General features: G+C 41.0%; 1 protein-coding gene across 1 annotated transcript in view; it reads left to right on the top strand.

Moving 5' to 3' along the window:
• The window catches only part of DPP4 (dipeptidyl peptidase 4), a 66,878-nt gene that overhangs the window by 43,758 nt on the left and 5,872 nt on the right, over positions 1–17,248 (top strand). Inside the window, exons 17-21 of the mRNA XM_077830381.1 lie at positions 1,302–1,371; positions 3,384–3,578; positions 4,751–4,805; positions 9,520–9,619; positions 12,096–12,160. Coding sequence (XP_077686507.1) covers positions 1,302–1,371; positions 3,384–3,578; positions 4,751–4,805; positions 9,520–9,619; positions 12,096–12,160 — 485 coding nt within the window. The remainder of the gene's footprint in view (positions 1–1,301; positions 1,372–3,383; positions 3,579–4,750; positions 4,806–9,519; positions 9,620–12,095; positions 12,161–17,248) is intronic.

Below are 17,248 nucleotides of genomic sequence, written 5' to 3'. Positions count from 1 at the left end.
TCTGTTCAACAAAATGATCATTCTTACAGGAATCAAGTTTTACAAACTTTGTTGCACTTTTTAGATACCTCCCTCCTCCCACTGTTATCTCATTAATATTATAGCTCTCCTTTATCTTTGTGTTTCTGTCTTTTATTTCTAGTGACACTTTTAGTAGGGTTAAAGATGGAAACTACCAGGGAAGATGGAGGTTTAAAGATGATCTTCATGCTATCAGTTGTGTGTTCATCTTTTTATTCCTTCTTCCTCTTACTACTTCATCTCTTCTGGGTAGAAGCTGTTGGGTAAGGGGAATTTCCTCTTCTTTCTTTGTTTAGTACTGGACAGAAAAAAAAATCCCACTAATTTAAACTTCAGATCCAAATATCCTCTTCAATCCATGTGTCTTGTACATCTCAATGAAGATGCGTATACCTATATCTACAGAGCACAGAGGAAAAACACTTTCAACAGCATATGACCCAGAGTCTTAATTTTTGAATGTCTCACTTAGCACCTTTATATTTTAACATCATGTGTAGTCTGAACTCTACAAACTCCTGAAACACTTGGACTCTAACCATTAGAACACAACACATTCCTATAACACTCATTACACTCTATGTGCAACATCCATTCCAGTAAAATCCGTCAGTGAACAAGCAAACCACTAAGTCTGCAGAACTCCCTATATCCTTCACAGTCTGCACTTAATATGTTTGGTTAACTCATATCAGCCCAGCTCTTCCATCACAGTTGTGAGAGGAAAAGCATGGAATTATATTCCTATTCCCCATGATGTAAATATAATAAAACACATTTCTTAGATTTTGTTCATAGACCATTGAACGGAGTTCGTTGTTCCACACTTACCTGGGAAGTTCATAATTTCCACTCAATTTTCTCTCTCATTTGGGACATGGGAGCTAGAAAGTTGACTAGAAAAGCATTTTCTGAGCTGATATCAGACTGGCAGCATGCCACTTTGTGAAGATTTCCACATTAAATGTAGACTCTTAACTACAGAAAACATACTGATAATTTTTTTAAAAAAATTGTAACTACCAGCTTCAGAATTTCCAGTGACTTACTTTTAAACCATGAAGACATTATGAGTCAAGATTTCTAATTAACCTAGTAAATCTAAATCTAGACTAATTTGTTTTAGGGCATTTTTCAATAAAATAAAGTTTTTTGTACAATTTTTAAAAAATTAATGGATGACTCAAACATACTTTACTGATTATGTGAACAGTGCTGCTGTATGTTAGTTATTCCATAGCACGACTAATACAAATCAAACTTATTTTTTTTACTTTTAGCATTGTGGTATCAGATGATCTTACCTCCCCATTTTGCTTCATCGAAGAAGTACCCTCTGCTCCTTGATGTGTAAGTCTTCAAGTACATTAGCAACGTAATCACTTTCATTTCCTTCAAAGACTTCTAATAACTTCAGAAAACACATAACTGGCCTCTAATTACCTTTAAAAGTGGGTTTAAGAGACAGAGAAGCCATTGTGAATACCAGTTTTCTGTAGATTGTCATGTGGTTTGTTCTACAGTGGACCTCCTAAGCATGTGGACTGTCAGATGCTGCAAGGTTTAACAAGGGTATCTATTGCTTATGGCCCTGGATACTCTTCAGGCATAATCCTCTAAGATTCTGTGCCCTTTCCATGAGGTGCTGAGCATCCTCAGCTCCCACTGAAGTCAATAGGAGTTCAGGGCACACAAGAGTTCCCCTTTATCTTTGAGGACCAGGCCCTGTTTCCAGATTGTTCTGAAAACAGCTGACCATAGTCCTTTTGCAGCCTGACCCAAAACCCATTGAAGTCAATGGATAGAATCCAATTGACTTCAGCAGGCTTTCAGTTGGACCAATAATACATATTAGAGGCAACTGACTAGAAAACCGTGGCTAAGTGACAAATTTGTCTAACTTTTCCTGGTTCCAAAACCCAGAAAAGAAATTTGCTCTTCAGGTAGGTTAGGTTTATGTAAGAGAACTGTACTGTATTGTACAGGTATGTGATAATCTTCATATTAACAGAGAAATCAGGCCAAGGAATTCATAAGCACAAAAAAGAAGACACATTCACTGGATCTTGAATATATTTTCTTTGTTCCTTTTCTTCCTCACTCTCTTCTGCTCATACTAATGTATTTTCATTAATTATTTTTTCTTTAATGAGAATGACTGAAATTGGCTATGCATAGAAATGGCTAACTAATTTCCATATTTACTGAAAACTGGCTCCACAAGGAGAATAGCATAATTCAGGAGTTGCATTGTTTTCCTCTCAACACAGAACTCAGTGACCTCTTTTTCTTTATTTAATAGCATTGGATAGAATTATTCATTATTTGCCTACTTATAGTTGTAATGAACAGTAAACCCCCTTCACTTGTTAAAAGGGCCTCTTGATGTTCTGACATATGTATGGATCAGTTTTGAAAGTGACGTGCATAGACATAGGAGGTAGATAACGAGTCCTTTTATTGTTCAGATTTTTTTCTGTTAATGCCTATTTTCCCTTTTAAAAAGGCTCCTCCTTTTTCCCCAAAAGGGAAATAGAGTTGGTTATTTTGGGGCCCAGTCTTGCAGGTCCTACTCATGTAAGGTCTCCCATTAAGAATAAACAAGACAGCACACAATGAATTCTTCGGAAACAGAATGCTAGATTAGTAAAGATGATACTTGCTGATCTAGCTAATCTAACCGTATCTGTTTGAGTACTTATGCAGCCCCATGTCCATAATATCTGAGTGCCTCCAAAGTAGTTAAAAAACAAAGTACAATAACAATCACTTCTCATTTCTTCCTTCCAAGCTTCCATGAGAAATAGTTTGATTAGTCTGTAGGGTGGTTTTTTTGTTTTTAAATTTCACTGATGAGTCACTGAAAGTGTGATGAAATAACATGGGGTTTTTGTTTTGTATTTTCACAAGTGAAGGCTGTTTACTGTTGATTTAACATTTTAATGAGACAAATAATGAATAATAATTAAACAGAGCACCAGAAATAGATTCATTCGGTTAAACAATAGCATCAATTTGAAACAAAGAGACAAAACAAAGAGAGAGGGACTTTGCTTAGGATTCTTGATCCCCTATTGAAATCATCTCATGGTTGTTACTACAGTGCAAAGCAATTGAATTCCTCCTAAAGAAGGGCCAGGTTCTGCAGTGCTTATTCATGTGAATAATTCCACTAAGATTGCTGCTCTTACCCAGTAAAAGCAGGGGTTTGGGGTAAGCAGTGGATGGGTTTCACACATTTCTGATGCTCAGTTTAGTTTTTAAGTTTGCCTGTTTGATTTTCAGCAATAACTGTATCACATATTCTTTATGAGAGAATAAATGAACAGCAGATGTTTTACTCCTTTGGGATTCTTTCACAGCTATGCAGGGCCCTGCAGTCAGAAAGTAGATTATGCTTTCCGTATCAATTGGGCTACATACCTTGCAAGCACAGAACAGATCATTGTGGCTAGCTTTGATGGCAGAGGAAGTGGCTACCAAGGAGATGAAATTATGCATGCAGTAAATCGAAGATTGGGAACATATGAAGTAGAGGATCAAATCTCAGCAGCTAGGTAAGCACACAGAACTGTTTCATTAACTATTATAACGCTTGATGTCTCAACTGTTGAAGTTTTAAGAGTGATAAACCAAGGCACTCTTCTTTCTATTCAATAAACAACTCATAAAAATCAGGGGGGAGGGAGGCAGAAATAGATTTATCAAATAGTTACACTGAAATTTGTACCAAAAAACTGGCTAAATACTGTTTAATTCTATATGCTGAGCCGTAGTCATGTTTAAGTAGTACATGTTTAATTAGTATATAAATAAAACAAGGAACATCATGACGTACAGTGAGGGGAGGCTCTGCTTCATCAGCAAAAACTTTATTCTAGTGGTAATATTATAAAAGAGAGAGAGGATAATCTTGTCACTGTAGCATATGACTTGGAGTCAAGAGACCCAAGTTCTACTTTGGACTTGTCCACAAACTTTCTTTTGTGACTCTGTGCTAGTAGTCACTTAACGGTGCAATTTTCAAAATGTGTATGTTTATTATATACCATCTCCTAATCATTACCTTACTAATATTTAACTGTTGACTGATGACCAAGGACTTTTTGATAGGGAGCACAAAAAGCAGACTATATTTTAAAACAAATTATTGTGTTCAGTTCATCAAGACTGACTTCTGTTTGTATCTGCTGAGCTAATCAGCATTTTCACCTGTAGTCCTATTCACCATTCAGCTTATACTGGTGGACCTAGTTGAAGTAAATGAAGTCAGTGAGATTGCACCAGTATCACTGAGAGGTAAACTTCAGTGTTGAAAAGGAATTTACCTGACTTGAGTTTCAGGGATTGTTTTTCAGCCCTCATCTCTCCTGTAAGGATCAGATGTAATCCCTGGCTCTTACCATTTCATATCTTTGGGGCTGCCAATATCATACCAAAAAATCATCTAGGCTAAATCTGAGATGAGCATTTTTTTTTTTTACAAAGCTGCCAGGTTTTGTTTTCTGTCAGTTACACACACAAAAACCTTCAAAATCCCCAGATTTTATGAAGTTCAGAAAAAGGTGAAACATTACATTTTGTCTCAAGCAATCACTGGCCCAAATAGTCCAGCCCTAGCTGTGTGAGTTAAAATGTCAGCATGTCAGAAAACAGGGAATTCCATGTGATTACTACTACTCTAAAATCTCTGCAATCTAGTGAGTGTTTGATTTTTGTTTGCATTTAGAAAATTTTCTGAAATGAGCTTTGTCGATAAGAACAGAATAGCTATTTGGGGCTGGGTGAGTATTCAGATTACTTTGGCTGATGAATCTCTATTAGGTAATTATAAAGACTTAGCTGTTATCTTTTACTCTACACAATAGCTACATAATGTGACGAAGTCTGCACTGATGCTGCTTCTGAACATGTCCTATGGACGAAAGGGATACCTCAATTTACAGAGCTATCAAATTGGCAGCTCTTCACTAAGGCCTTGCCTCAGGAAATTTTTAAAGCACATGCCTAAATTGTAATTCTTTGAGTGATGGTCCCTCTGGCGCGCAAAAGACCTGCACAGTCAAGTGGGTGCTGAACGTAATCCAATCTGGCTATATGATAGAGTTTGCATACCTACCTCCTCCAAAATTCTCCTCCCCACACATCCTTGGAGGCCACTCATGAGGGTATTCTTGAGCAACCCCTTATTGCAGTGAGGAGCAGTAGAACACATCCATCCTCAATACCAGGTTTTACCAGGTTTGAGATTTTACTCAACTTATCTCCTGGTATTGCAAAAGAAGGACAGTTGACGATCACTCCTCTACTTCCGCCATCTCAAGTACTTCATTCGCAAATCAAATTTCGCATGGTCACCTTGGCATCTATAATCCCATCCTTAGAAAAGGACATTTGGTTTATGACTCTCAGCGTGAAGGATGCCTGTTTTTTCATTTAGACATTCATCCCATTGACAGACGGTTCCTTATATTCATGATGGAATCTGACCATTTTCAGTACAGAATGCTCCCTTTTGGAATAGTGACTGCCCCCAGAGTCCTTACCAAGATATTCTTGGTTGTAGCAGCTCATGTCAGACATGGTGATCTCGTTATCTTCCTGTAACGAGGTCGCACTCACCTCTTGCGAGTGCTACCTGGTTGAGTGCGTGTGCCTGCACTCTCTCGCTGTTTGTGGTGGGTCTTCAGTGACTCAGCCCTCTGGCCAAGTCATGCACAGTCTGTGAGATAAAAGCAACGCAAGCCCCTTTCGGGGTACAAGTCCAACAGGGGCCTCTCTCAGAGCCCTCTGTAATGTCTCTCTGTTTGTCCCTGCTCCGGAATAGAGCATTGCCCCATGGCTCCTTCCCTGGAGGCAGTATCTTTGTCCTCTCAGGGCCTTTCTGGCCCCCCAGCTCTTCAGCTGGGCCACTACAGTTCAGTTCCCCTTCTGGGGTGCCTCAAAGTCCAGGCTACTTTCCCAGTGGCTGGCGGGGGCAAGGACCCAGGTCCGCCCTCTACTGTGGGTCCCAGCCCAGGGACCCTATAGATAGCAGCCGTTCACAATGTCCCTTTAAATAAACTGTGTTACTGCTATAATTCCCTGGGCCACTTCCTTATGGCTCTTGCACATTCTTCACCCTTATCTCATGGCCTTTTCCTCATGGAGTCCCAGCAGCCAGTCTGGAGCACCATCCACTCCCCTCCAACTCTAGCAAAGAACTGAACTTGCTCTGGCCCTGCAGGTCTTCTTGTAATGACCGGCTGGGCCCTGATTGGCTGCTCCTCACACAGCCACTCTAGGCAGGTTGGCCACTCTACTGCCCTGTTCTGGGGTGGGGTGTGGCAGGGCCACAAGGCCTCCAGCCGGGGGTTTCAGGGCCTAGTCCACCCCTTAGCACTTCCTCTGTCTCGACGCCTGGCTACTTGTCACCAAGTCCCTCCAGGAAACATATGAGTCAGCTTCTGTAATGCTGCATCTCCTCTCCTCACTGGGAGTCAGTGTAAATCCTGAAAAATCTAGTCCCACCCCCATGCAATCTCTGGACTTCTTCGGGGTCACCTTGAATTCTATCACCGTAAAAGCATATTTGCCCAGGGACAGTGACTGTGAACAATATTGTAGTGCAGATCGAAGGCAACCCTAGAGTATCGGTCAAGACCTTTCTGTCTCTCTTGGCCTCATGGACCTACATCACCCTATTCACAAGACTCCACTTTCGTTGCTTTCAAATGTGGCTGCAGTTGATGTATTCTCCAAACTGCTATCCCATAAACCTTATGGTAACATTTCCTGCCAGGGTAGTGTCTTCCCTATTATGATGGACAAATCCTCATTGGGTATGCGTGGGCGTCTTCTTTCTTCCTTCCTCTCTGATAGGATCATTATTACAGATGTATCGCTGTTCGGTTGGGGAGTCCACTTGAACAGCTGCACAGAACAAGATACCCGGATATCTCAAGATTCCAAGATGCACCTCAGTGTCCTGGAGTTGCAAGTAGTCCAGAAGCTATGCAAGTCCTTACTTCCATTCATCCACACTCACCATGTCCTTATAATGCCAGACAAGGTTACGACTGTCTTCTACATCAACACGCAGGGAAGAGTGAGATTCATCTCCCTGTGTGCAGAAGAAGTCAGCATGTGGAATCAACTGTGTCAGCAGTTGAATCACCCTATCAGCAGCTTACCTGTGGGGAAGCAGAATGTGCTTGTAGACTCTCTCAGCAAACATTTTACAGTTGACATGAGTAGGAGCACAATGATTTGATATTATGCAGGGTTCTGTTCACCTCTCAAAGGAACAGGAGATGTATCACTTATTGCTACACAGGAGCCCTAGGTCACCACTCCCAGGCCAATGTTCTGCTTCTTCCTTGGACAGACCAGTTCAGCCATACCTTCCCTCCACTACCCCTCCTGTCAGGAGTTCTATGCAAAATCCAGCTGGACGGGGCATGAGTCATCCGGATCACCCCTTATTGACGCAGACAGTTTTGGCTTCCCAACTCCTATGCATGTCATTCTGGCTACTGATCATACTCCCAGTGAGCTCCTGACTCAGGGGAACGGCAAGATCAAGCACCCCGGTCTGCATCTGCTCCTCCTCCAGGCTTGGTATTTAGATGAGCATCATCCTTAGAATGCTCATGCTCCACGACCATGCGAGACATCCTCTGCTGGAAGATGTTATCTCGCTAAATGTAGACGCTTTTCTTTTTGAGTACATCAAAGGATCATTCTTTTAGAAACTGCAGATAGTCTTCTCATCTTGGACTACATCCTCTCTCTGAAGACATCAGGCCTGTCCATCAGCTCCTTGTGAGTCCATTTGGGGACAGTCAGTGCATACCATCCACCTTCTATTCCATCTTCCCACATCCCCTGACCACTAGATTCTGGGAAGGCCTAATCAGAATCTTCCGACCTATTCAGAAGCCTCCTCCCCAGAGGGACCTGAACCTTGTTCTCAGTAATCACAAGGCCCCCCTCTGAACCTTTAGCTTCTTGCTCCATGTCTCTCCTTTCCTCAAAGCCATCACCTCAGCTAGAAGGGTTGGTAAGCTTGCAGCGATGATGGCAGATCCTCCTTACAGTATATTCCATAAGGATAAGGTTACTTTGCATATACACCCCAAATTCACCCCCATTGTAGTTTCAGAATTTCACCTTAACCAATCAATTCACTTACCTTTGTTCCTCCCAAAACCACATGATTCCTTAGGAGAATGAAGACTCCGCTCCTTCTGTGTTTGCAGGCCTTGGCCTTTTACCTGTAAAGAACAAAATCAATCAGGAAATCCTTGAGACTTTTCATCGCTATCGCAGAAAGAGTCAGGGGGCATGCCATTTCTACCCAGGTAATCTCCAAATGGCTCTCTGGCTGCATTCTACTCTATCACCCCTCCCCCCATGGAGTGAGAGTTTATTCTACTGGAGCACAAGCAACAACTATGGCATCACTTCAGGAGATGCCCTTCGGTGGACATGTGGGGCTCCATTCACACATTCGCAAGACATTCTGTCCTGGTGCAGGACTTCTCTGCTGATGCCTCCTTTGGGATGGTGGTCCTCCACTCATCCTACTTAGGTACTGCTTCTCAGTCACCCTCAGTGGACTACAGTAGGGACCATCATTTGAAGAAGAAGGGGACGTTACTGACCTGTAACTGTGGTCCCTGTCTGTATTCCACTACTTGTCCTCCTTCTCCTCTGCTTTGGATCTTCTCTGATTTACAGTAGAGAAGGAACTGCCCTGCTGTTTATCCCCTCGGACAGAGGTATGAGATGAACCAGGGTGCATGCATGGACTAATGGACACTACTTTCAACTCTCCAGCTGTGGGCACATGGTGGAATGCAGATAGGGACCACGCTTCTCGCAGAACTTCCAGTTACTGGTCAGTCACTATCCCACGCATTGATAGCCCCATTGATTTCAGTGGGACTGCTTGTGTGCTTGAACTTAAACATGTATAAGTGCTTTGCCATACTGGGACTGATGGGCCCAATCCTGCAGTGGCTTCCATGAGTGCTGATCCCTAAGCGTATGAATGTCATTGAAGTCACTAGACTCTGCAGCTGCTTGAGGGTTAGTCCATCGTTATCCCATTGCAAGGTAAGGATAAGTTCCTAAAATTACTTCTCTTTAAATGTTAAGAGGAAATTTTCAAAACTGGCCTCTAAACTGTTGAGTGCAATTGCTTATGGCAGCAAGTAACACCTTTTTGATATTATGCTGCCTGCTTGCTTCTGCATATCAGGTACTTAAACATCTGTGTAGTGGGCTAGTTTGTGAATTTCACATCTGCCCATAGTAAAGGGTAATGTGTTGTTGCCTTGCTCTGGAGCAGACTGAAATGGAGATTGTCACTCCCCAAGTCATAAACTTGATTCTTGATCTTCCTGCTCCAGAGGGAGTACCAAAATCGTGATGGAGGTCTTAATATAAAAAACAGGTGTCAAAAGTAGTGGAGCAGATGGACCCCTTAAAATAACTGTATTGTTTTCTTCTCAGTCTTATGGGGGGTACGTGACCTCCATGGTGCTTGGATCTGGAAGTAAAGTGTTCAAGTGTGGAATAGCTGTAGCCCCTGTGTCACGCTGGCAATATTATGGTATGTGATGTCTTCTCAGTTACAAATATTCTCATATGATTTGCAGCATAGAGGCTGCGGAGAATTGATTCTTTGATTGTATAATACTTTGATTGTATATTAACTGGATGATCTCTCATAAATGCCATTTGGTCTGTTTTGGTGAGCTGTTGTTCAGTATTACACAATCTCTCCAAATTCTGTTTTTCATTTAAAAAGTCAGATCCTAAATTTAAGATAATCTGTTTAACCTTTATAAAGCACAGAATTACTGTAATATTTGCAATATTACTATAATGTAAATGTCTGCATTTGAATTCATAAACTGCCATGTGTTCTAAAGTGTTGAGAGATCATTACTGAGTGTTATAAAATTAATTATTATTGGTACTTGTTTCTTTAAATTACTACTTTGGTTACAAGATTGAACTATAGGAAGAATAATAACATTTGTGTTTGTAAATTTATCTCTTAAAGGGACATTGATTATTTTTAAGCCACAGATGTGAATTGCATCAAAATTATTTCATTAAGTTTAAAATTCAGATTTTATAATTCTAGTTAATTCTCTGAAGAAAATCCATCAAGAGACTGGATGTCTGGAAAATAAAATCTCTGTACACATATAACTCATTGTAGGGCCAAACAAAAAACAGTTTCTGTGTTTACATGGTAGTAAAAGGTTTCAGAGTAGCAACCGTGTTAGTCTGTATCCGCAAAAAGAACAGGAGTACTTGTGGCACCTCAGAGACTAACAGATTTATTAGAGCATAAGCTTTCATGTGGTGCCACAAGTACTCCTGTTCTTTTTATGGTAGTAAAGGGAACACTCCCATCTTAGTCTCACTTAGTACATTGATTTGTTCGTGATTGGTCCTTTAATGCTGTCACATGAAAAATGTGGCAGGATTGAAAACAGATTATTGCAGGGTTCTATTTATTCTTACAAAAGACTTATTTATAAATTTTTTATATGTATAATGTAAAACAAAAGATTATAATTGCCTGTAGGAGCTTGTTTGTTAGAAGGAGCAATGTCAAGATTGTAGCCTTGAGCTAAGATGGGGAGTCTTACACTGAGTTGGATCTGGTCCTATAAGTTTCCTAGCTAATACGCAAGGGAGCTATTTAAATATCTTTCTCTATGTTTAACTTGGGATAGGATAGGGTGGGTTATTCATTTTTTATGAAACAAGACTAGACCAGCACAGTAGTCACTTAAAATGCTTTACTTTAATAATTAGAATGTTCAGCTTGTGGTTACTACGGTATGCACGCTTCATTACTGAGAACCTTTGACACTAAACTTTTAAAGCTACTGCATGTTTGTCAAACAACGTAAGCGGAAAGTTGCATAAACTAAGGTCAAATAGCCAAGAAATATTAGGCTCTGTGCTGTTGAATTCTTTGGGATTAAATACCCCTTTTGGTGACATTGGTTTAGAAAAATGTTGGCTTTCAGTACCTTCAGAAAAGATGTTTAATGTTAGTGATTTGCAAAAGCCCATATCGGAGTCCACTATATGTAAATGATGAACTTGTGTGGTGAGTAATTGCAGAGTAATTGTAGCCATTAGAATGTGCAGCATAATGAGACACACATCAGATTATTCCCCTCATTTGTTATGTAATGGTCATTTAAAAATACATCCTCTAGTTCAGAAAGTTTTATTTATTATTATTATTTATTTTATTTTGCAGCTTTCAGTTACCTGTAGTTGCTGTACTCAAATTGTCATGACCTTTTAGGGCAGATAATCCAATGTAGCAGGAATCTTATGCAAAGATTTTATTTTCGGTGACAATCAGCAAAACACTAAAATTCCAGACTGTAATTTACTAGATCAGTGAAAAAGACACAGTGGAATTAAAAAGGCAAATCAAATGTAGGTGGTTCTCTATGACACTTGTAGTAACCAATAGTTAAACAGAGATTGAAATGTGTTTATTGTACCTCAGTTTGTGGATTTTAGTATAGAAAAAGGCAGCAAATCTGACAATTAAAAAAAATCAAACAACATACTTAAAAATCTCTGAGAAGACCTGAGATACTGAATATAAATGTAAAGATAAAGCAAATAAGGTCCAGTACAGTCATCAGGGAATAATCCAGTTTTGGCAGTTTCCTTTCTTAATATCATTAAATTCTAAATACCTGAGACCATTTATCTGGATGATTTTCAGAAACCAGTCAGTAGATGCTAGAGTCTCCGCAGTTTCTTTAAGATGACTGAAAGAGTAACAATAATGTAACATTGACACAAGGTGATATATTAATATTCAGCATTCAGGTGTCCATGGCAACAGCAGCATTAAATATTCCTAATGATTATGGATACCCTGTGAAGCTCATTAGGGAAAATGGTGACTCTTTCCAAAATGGTAATGCATACCTTATGTCTGTGAGTAACACAACATGTGGACTCTCAGGTAGACAAAAGCACTTATGAAAGTAGAAGGCTTCTACTATATTGTATTCACACTTTTAATATTACAGATTCAATATATACAGAGCGTTACATGGGTCTTCCTGTAGCAAGTGATAATCTGAAAAACTATGAGGTAAGATAGTATTTAATTCCTTTTTTACATAGTTTAAATATACTTTCTCACTGGAGCACATGATATAAGAAATTATTAATACATTCCAATTTTTTCCAGAATAACTTCTTAAGTTACGTGTTAAATATTCAAGTTGTGTTACATTGTGCTTCTAGAAGTCCTAGTGTTACTACTTTCTGGATTTAGAATTAAGTTGTTACACTATTTTCCTGGGGTTGGAGGTATGTTGAATAGATCAGTTTGATCTGGATATTTTACAAACAGTAATCACAAGCTGTAAATCATGGTTTTATTTCAGATACCAAGAAACTGATTCAATTAAAAATGTGAGGTTTCAGAGTAACAGCCGTGTTAGTCTGTATTCGCAAAAAGAAAAGGAGTACTTGTGGCACCTTAGAGACTAACGAATTTATTTGAGCATGAGCTTTCGTGAGCTACAGCTCACTTCATCAGATGCATACCGTGGAAACTGCAGCAGACTCTATATATACACAGAGAATATGGAACAATACCTCCTCCCACCCCACTGTCCTGCTGGTAATAGCTTATCTAAAAGCCATTTCCAGCACAAATCCAGGTTTTCTCACCCTCCACCCCCCCACACAAATTCACTCTCCTGCTGGTGATAGCCCATCCAAAGTGACAACTCTTTACACAATGTGCATGATAATGAAGTTAGGCCATTTCCTGCACAAATCCAGGTTCTCTCACTCCCTCACCCCCCCTCCAAAAACCCACCCCCATACACACACAAACTCACTCTCCTGCTGGTAATAGCTCATCCAAACTGGCCACTCTCCAAGTTTAAATCCAAGTTAAACCAGAACATCGGGGGGGGGGGGTAGGAAAAAACAAGAGGAAATAGGCTACCTTGCATAATGACTTAGCCACTCCCAGTCTCTATTTAAGCCTAAATTAATAGTATCCAATTTGCAAATGAATTCCAATTCAGCAGTTTCTCGCTGGAGTCTGGATTTGAAGTTTTTTTGTTTTAAGATAGCGACCTTCATGTCTGTGATTGCGTGACCAGAGAGATTGAAGTGTTCTCCGACTGGTTTATGAATGTTATAATTCTTGACATCTGATTTGTGTCCATTTATTCTTTTACGTAGAGACTGTCCAGTTTGACCAATGTACATGGCAGAGGGGCATTGCTGGCACATGATGGCATAAATCACATTGGTGGATGTGCAGGTGAACGAGCCTCTGATAGTGTGGCTGATGTTATTAGGCCCTGTGATGGTGTCCCCTGAATAGATATGTGGGCACAATTGGCAACGGGCTTTGTTGCAAGGATAAGTTCCTGGGTTAGTGGTTCTGTTGTGTGGTATGTGGTTGTTGGTGAGTATTTGCTTCAGGTTGCGGGGCTGTCTGTAGGCAAGGACTGGCCTGTCTCCCAAGATTTGTGAGAGTGTTGGGTCATCCTTTAGGATAGGTTGTAGATCCTTAATAATGCGTTGGAGGGGTTTTAGTTGGGGGCTGAAGGTGACGGCTAGTGGCGTTCTGTTATTTTCTTTGTTAGGCCTGTCCTGTAGTAGGTAACTTCTGGGAACTCTTCTGGCTCTATCAATCTGTTTCTTTACTTCCGCAGGTGGGTATTGTAGTTGTAAGAAAGCTTGACAGAGATCTTGTAGGTGTTTGTCTCTGTCTGAGGGGTTGGAGCAAATGCGGTTGTATCGCAGAGCTTGGCTGTAGACGATGGATCGTGTGGTGTGGTCAGGGTGAAAGCTGGAGGCATGCAGGTAGGAATAGCGGTCAGTAGGTTTCCGGTATAGGGTGGTGTTTATGTGACCATTGTTTATTAGCACTGTAGTGTCCAGGAAGTGTATCTCTTGTGTGGACTGGACCAGGCTGAGGTTGGTGGTGGGAAATGTGATATGCTATTGGGCAAACTATGCTGTGTCTTTAAACAAACTCACTCAACCAAAATGAAGTCACTGTGGTTCCTCTAAGGTTTTGAAATGTGCATTTTTTAGATTATTTGGATACCATGTTGTTAAATTTAGAGAGATCTATCTTTGTTTCATGCCACAAAAAATGTCATGGGCCTGCAGGAAATTAAAAATCCGGAGCCTCCTTTACCCAATTCAGTCAGATTAACTCAAATACTGTGTGTTTCTTTGTAAAATGACAAATAAAACACAGTGCATAAAAAATGAAGAGGAACGCTCTTGCAGTATTGCAGACCTGTAGCTTTCAAAAATCATGACTCAGGTCCCCAAAAAGCATGAGATTATTTTAAAAATAATTAGATTAAAATATATATATATATATATTCTTAATATGCTTTCTGGTTTTGGAGCCTGTAGATTGCACTTCATATTTTCACATTTTCCTCCATACTTATGAGAGTTAGAAACAGTTCTGTGTTGTTTTTTGTTTGTTTTTGGTTTTGATTTTTTTCCAAGACTTGCAGTAAATTTGCAAGAGAGCAACACTGCTCCTGTTCAGAATCTGAGGATTCAATCCAAACTGAAGTGGGGAAATCAAATTAAGGGAACTTGGACCCTACTCCGTCAATAAAGTTGTTATACTTCTGGTCTAACCAGATAACTGGAGATTCCCATAGCACAATGGAATACTCACTGAGCCAGCCTAGAAGCTGTAGCTCACCTCCCCCAGCCCATGGTGTAGTGGATTTCTTGAAGGAAAAGAAGCAGGACCATGTTGACCTGTAGACCAGCTGCCTGAATAACCCCTTGGAGCTGTAAGCAGCTGTGGGTAAAGCAGAGCAGCTCTGAGACGTCACTAAATTACACTAGGGATGGGACCAGCTACTAACAAGAATTAGGGGAGCATAAAACAGCCATTTTAAATGCTTCCAGGGACTTACACCAGTGTAGTGGGATTCTCTGGTAGGAGTAGAGTCAGCATGACTTGTAGGAATGGAGGCGTGGCTGGGATGTTTCTGTGCCCTGGCTGCCAAAATGGTTTATATGAGCATTTGGCAGCCAGGCACAAATTAGGGCTTCCTGTAGGCACCAGGGACCAAACCAGCACCTAACAAGCCCCAGATTATGAGAGATGCACCTGTTCAGCCCTCATAATCTCATCTGAAGTTCAGCTGTTAATTTGGTTCCAAGAGTCTGTTTGCTGGGGGGAGCTGAGAAAGGAGTGTCAAAGAGTCCATTGTGAGAGGGGGAAATACACGGGGAAGAGTGTGTGTCTGGAGGAGACAGGGAATGGAGGGTTGGTAATTTTGGTGAGTTCAGCACACAATTAGTCTTAAACCACCCGTGGGTTACAAGCAAAGAACGGTAAATTGTGTTCATTGGGAGATGCAGTGAATGTTCTAGGAAATATTTAGATAGACTGAAATATCTGCTTTAAGAACCCGTCACATTTACATAGACAATACAAGCTATCCTGTGGCAATGACCTGGCTCACTTGAAAGCTGCTGAAAGTGGTGATGATTGCTGGAAGAGTCCTTGAACAATATCTGACTTTTCATGGCTTCATTGTTACAGGGGACAGATCATGATCCATCATAGCCTCCTTGCCTGACCAGATCTGCTTTTTCCCAGCTGTTAGCTCTATCAACCTTCCTTTTGGCCTTCCCCCACGCCCCAAGTATCCTCCTTTTAAGGCAGTGAGAACAGTAGCAGATCAGCTAGGTAATAATGTAAATATAAGTCACATTCTTGCTACAGAATGGAACATTAACATACTGGGTGCACAAAGTCATTCTCCAGCTTCACGGCACAGATGGCATCAGAGGACTGTTTGATCCTTTCATGCCAGGAGTTGAATTTTCTTGGCACAGCATCCATTGCTGGCAATGTCCACCTTGAAACTGCCAGTACCAAGAGCTAAAGGTTTTATATGTGTTACTCAGAAGACTAATTGGGGAGGATGGTGGCTAGATGGAGAAGGGGGTGATGATATAGATCATGTTGTCACACTAAACACCTTCCTCTAGAGGTAGAAAAGTTTGACTACAGGCTTTGCTCGTTGTGTGCTGCAAGAGTCAAAAGAAGCTCTATTCCTTTGCCTGTTCAGTACCCCCAGTGATTCATTTTGGGGAATTTGTTTGCTCCTGAGAACCTTGTTTCTTGGAACCTTGCTGACCCCAATCAGAAATTAGCCCCTTTCTTCAAGGCTCTGTAACAATGACCTTCCGTCTCATCAAGGAGAGCTGGTACAGCCTCTGTCTATCAAAACTGCCCTTACCTCAACCAGAAAGGTATCAGCAAGGCAATGTTCCTTTCCCCTCTAAATACTGAAGGCTCTACCACTTTAGTGCTGACAGCCACTGCTCACATGTGAATCAGCGACTAGACCCAGAAGCCGAGTCCTGGTCTTCTGTGTGACACTGTGATGCACTAATCAGAGTGCTAGGGCCCTCACGTTGTTGCCTTTCATGCACGTTGTCACAATATCAGTTCCATCCATACATTTGGAATTAAATTTTTTGAGGTTCAGGTTCCTTTTTGATGTTGGGAAGAAAGTTTGAGAGATGATTTAAACTCACATCCTGCTAGCAAGCTAATTAGGTGGGATGGCTATTTTTAGGCTAGCCTTGAAGTATGAAAATAAGAGAGTTGGCAAAGGAAGGGGTGCAAGCATGGCTAGAACTGGTAGTAGTGTGTGGCAACGGTAGCAGGGCAGAGATACAGCGCAGAGAAAGAAGGGAGACCAGTTTTGTTCCATTCCCCTCAGTGGAGGTTGTAGAATGGGGTTGCACCAATGTAAATGAGAATAAAATTTGGCCCAATTTGTCCTGTAGGCTAACTAGGGAGTCTTGTGTAATGGAGGAGGTTTGTAAAGGTGGCAGATCCCTGAAGTTAATGGAAGTTATAACACACCAGAGGTAGGGGCTAACACAAAGAGTGCAAGCCCTAGGCTGATGTGTAGGGGAGTGGGTCACCAGCCTATGGAGAGTCCTGGGGCTTAGTTGGAGAGATCATGACAGGGGCCTAGAGCTTACAAAAGGGACTGTTCAACTTGTGAAAGAGATTATTTTGCAGTTCACTCTGAATTTGATATGCTTTTGGCAAGTGTTCGAAACAGTCATAGATTTGGCAATCCTTCGCTAGCAGATTTGAAATGTTCAGTCCTTAAGAACTGCTGCATCATTAGGTTATGCA

The sequence above is a fragment of the Eretmochelys imbricata genome, chromosome 11 (assembly GCF_965152235.1).
Source record: "Eretmochelys imbricata isolate rEreImb1 chromosome 11, rEreImb1.hap1, whole genome shotgun sequence".
Taxonomy (NCBI): Eukaryota; Metazoa; Chordata; order Testudines; family Cheloniidae; genus Eretmochelys; species Eretmochelys imbricata.
This window is presented reverse-complemented; position numbering and strand designations above follow the sequence as displayed.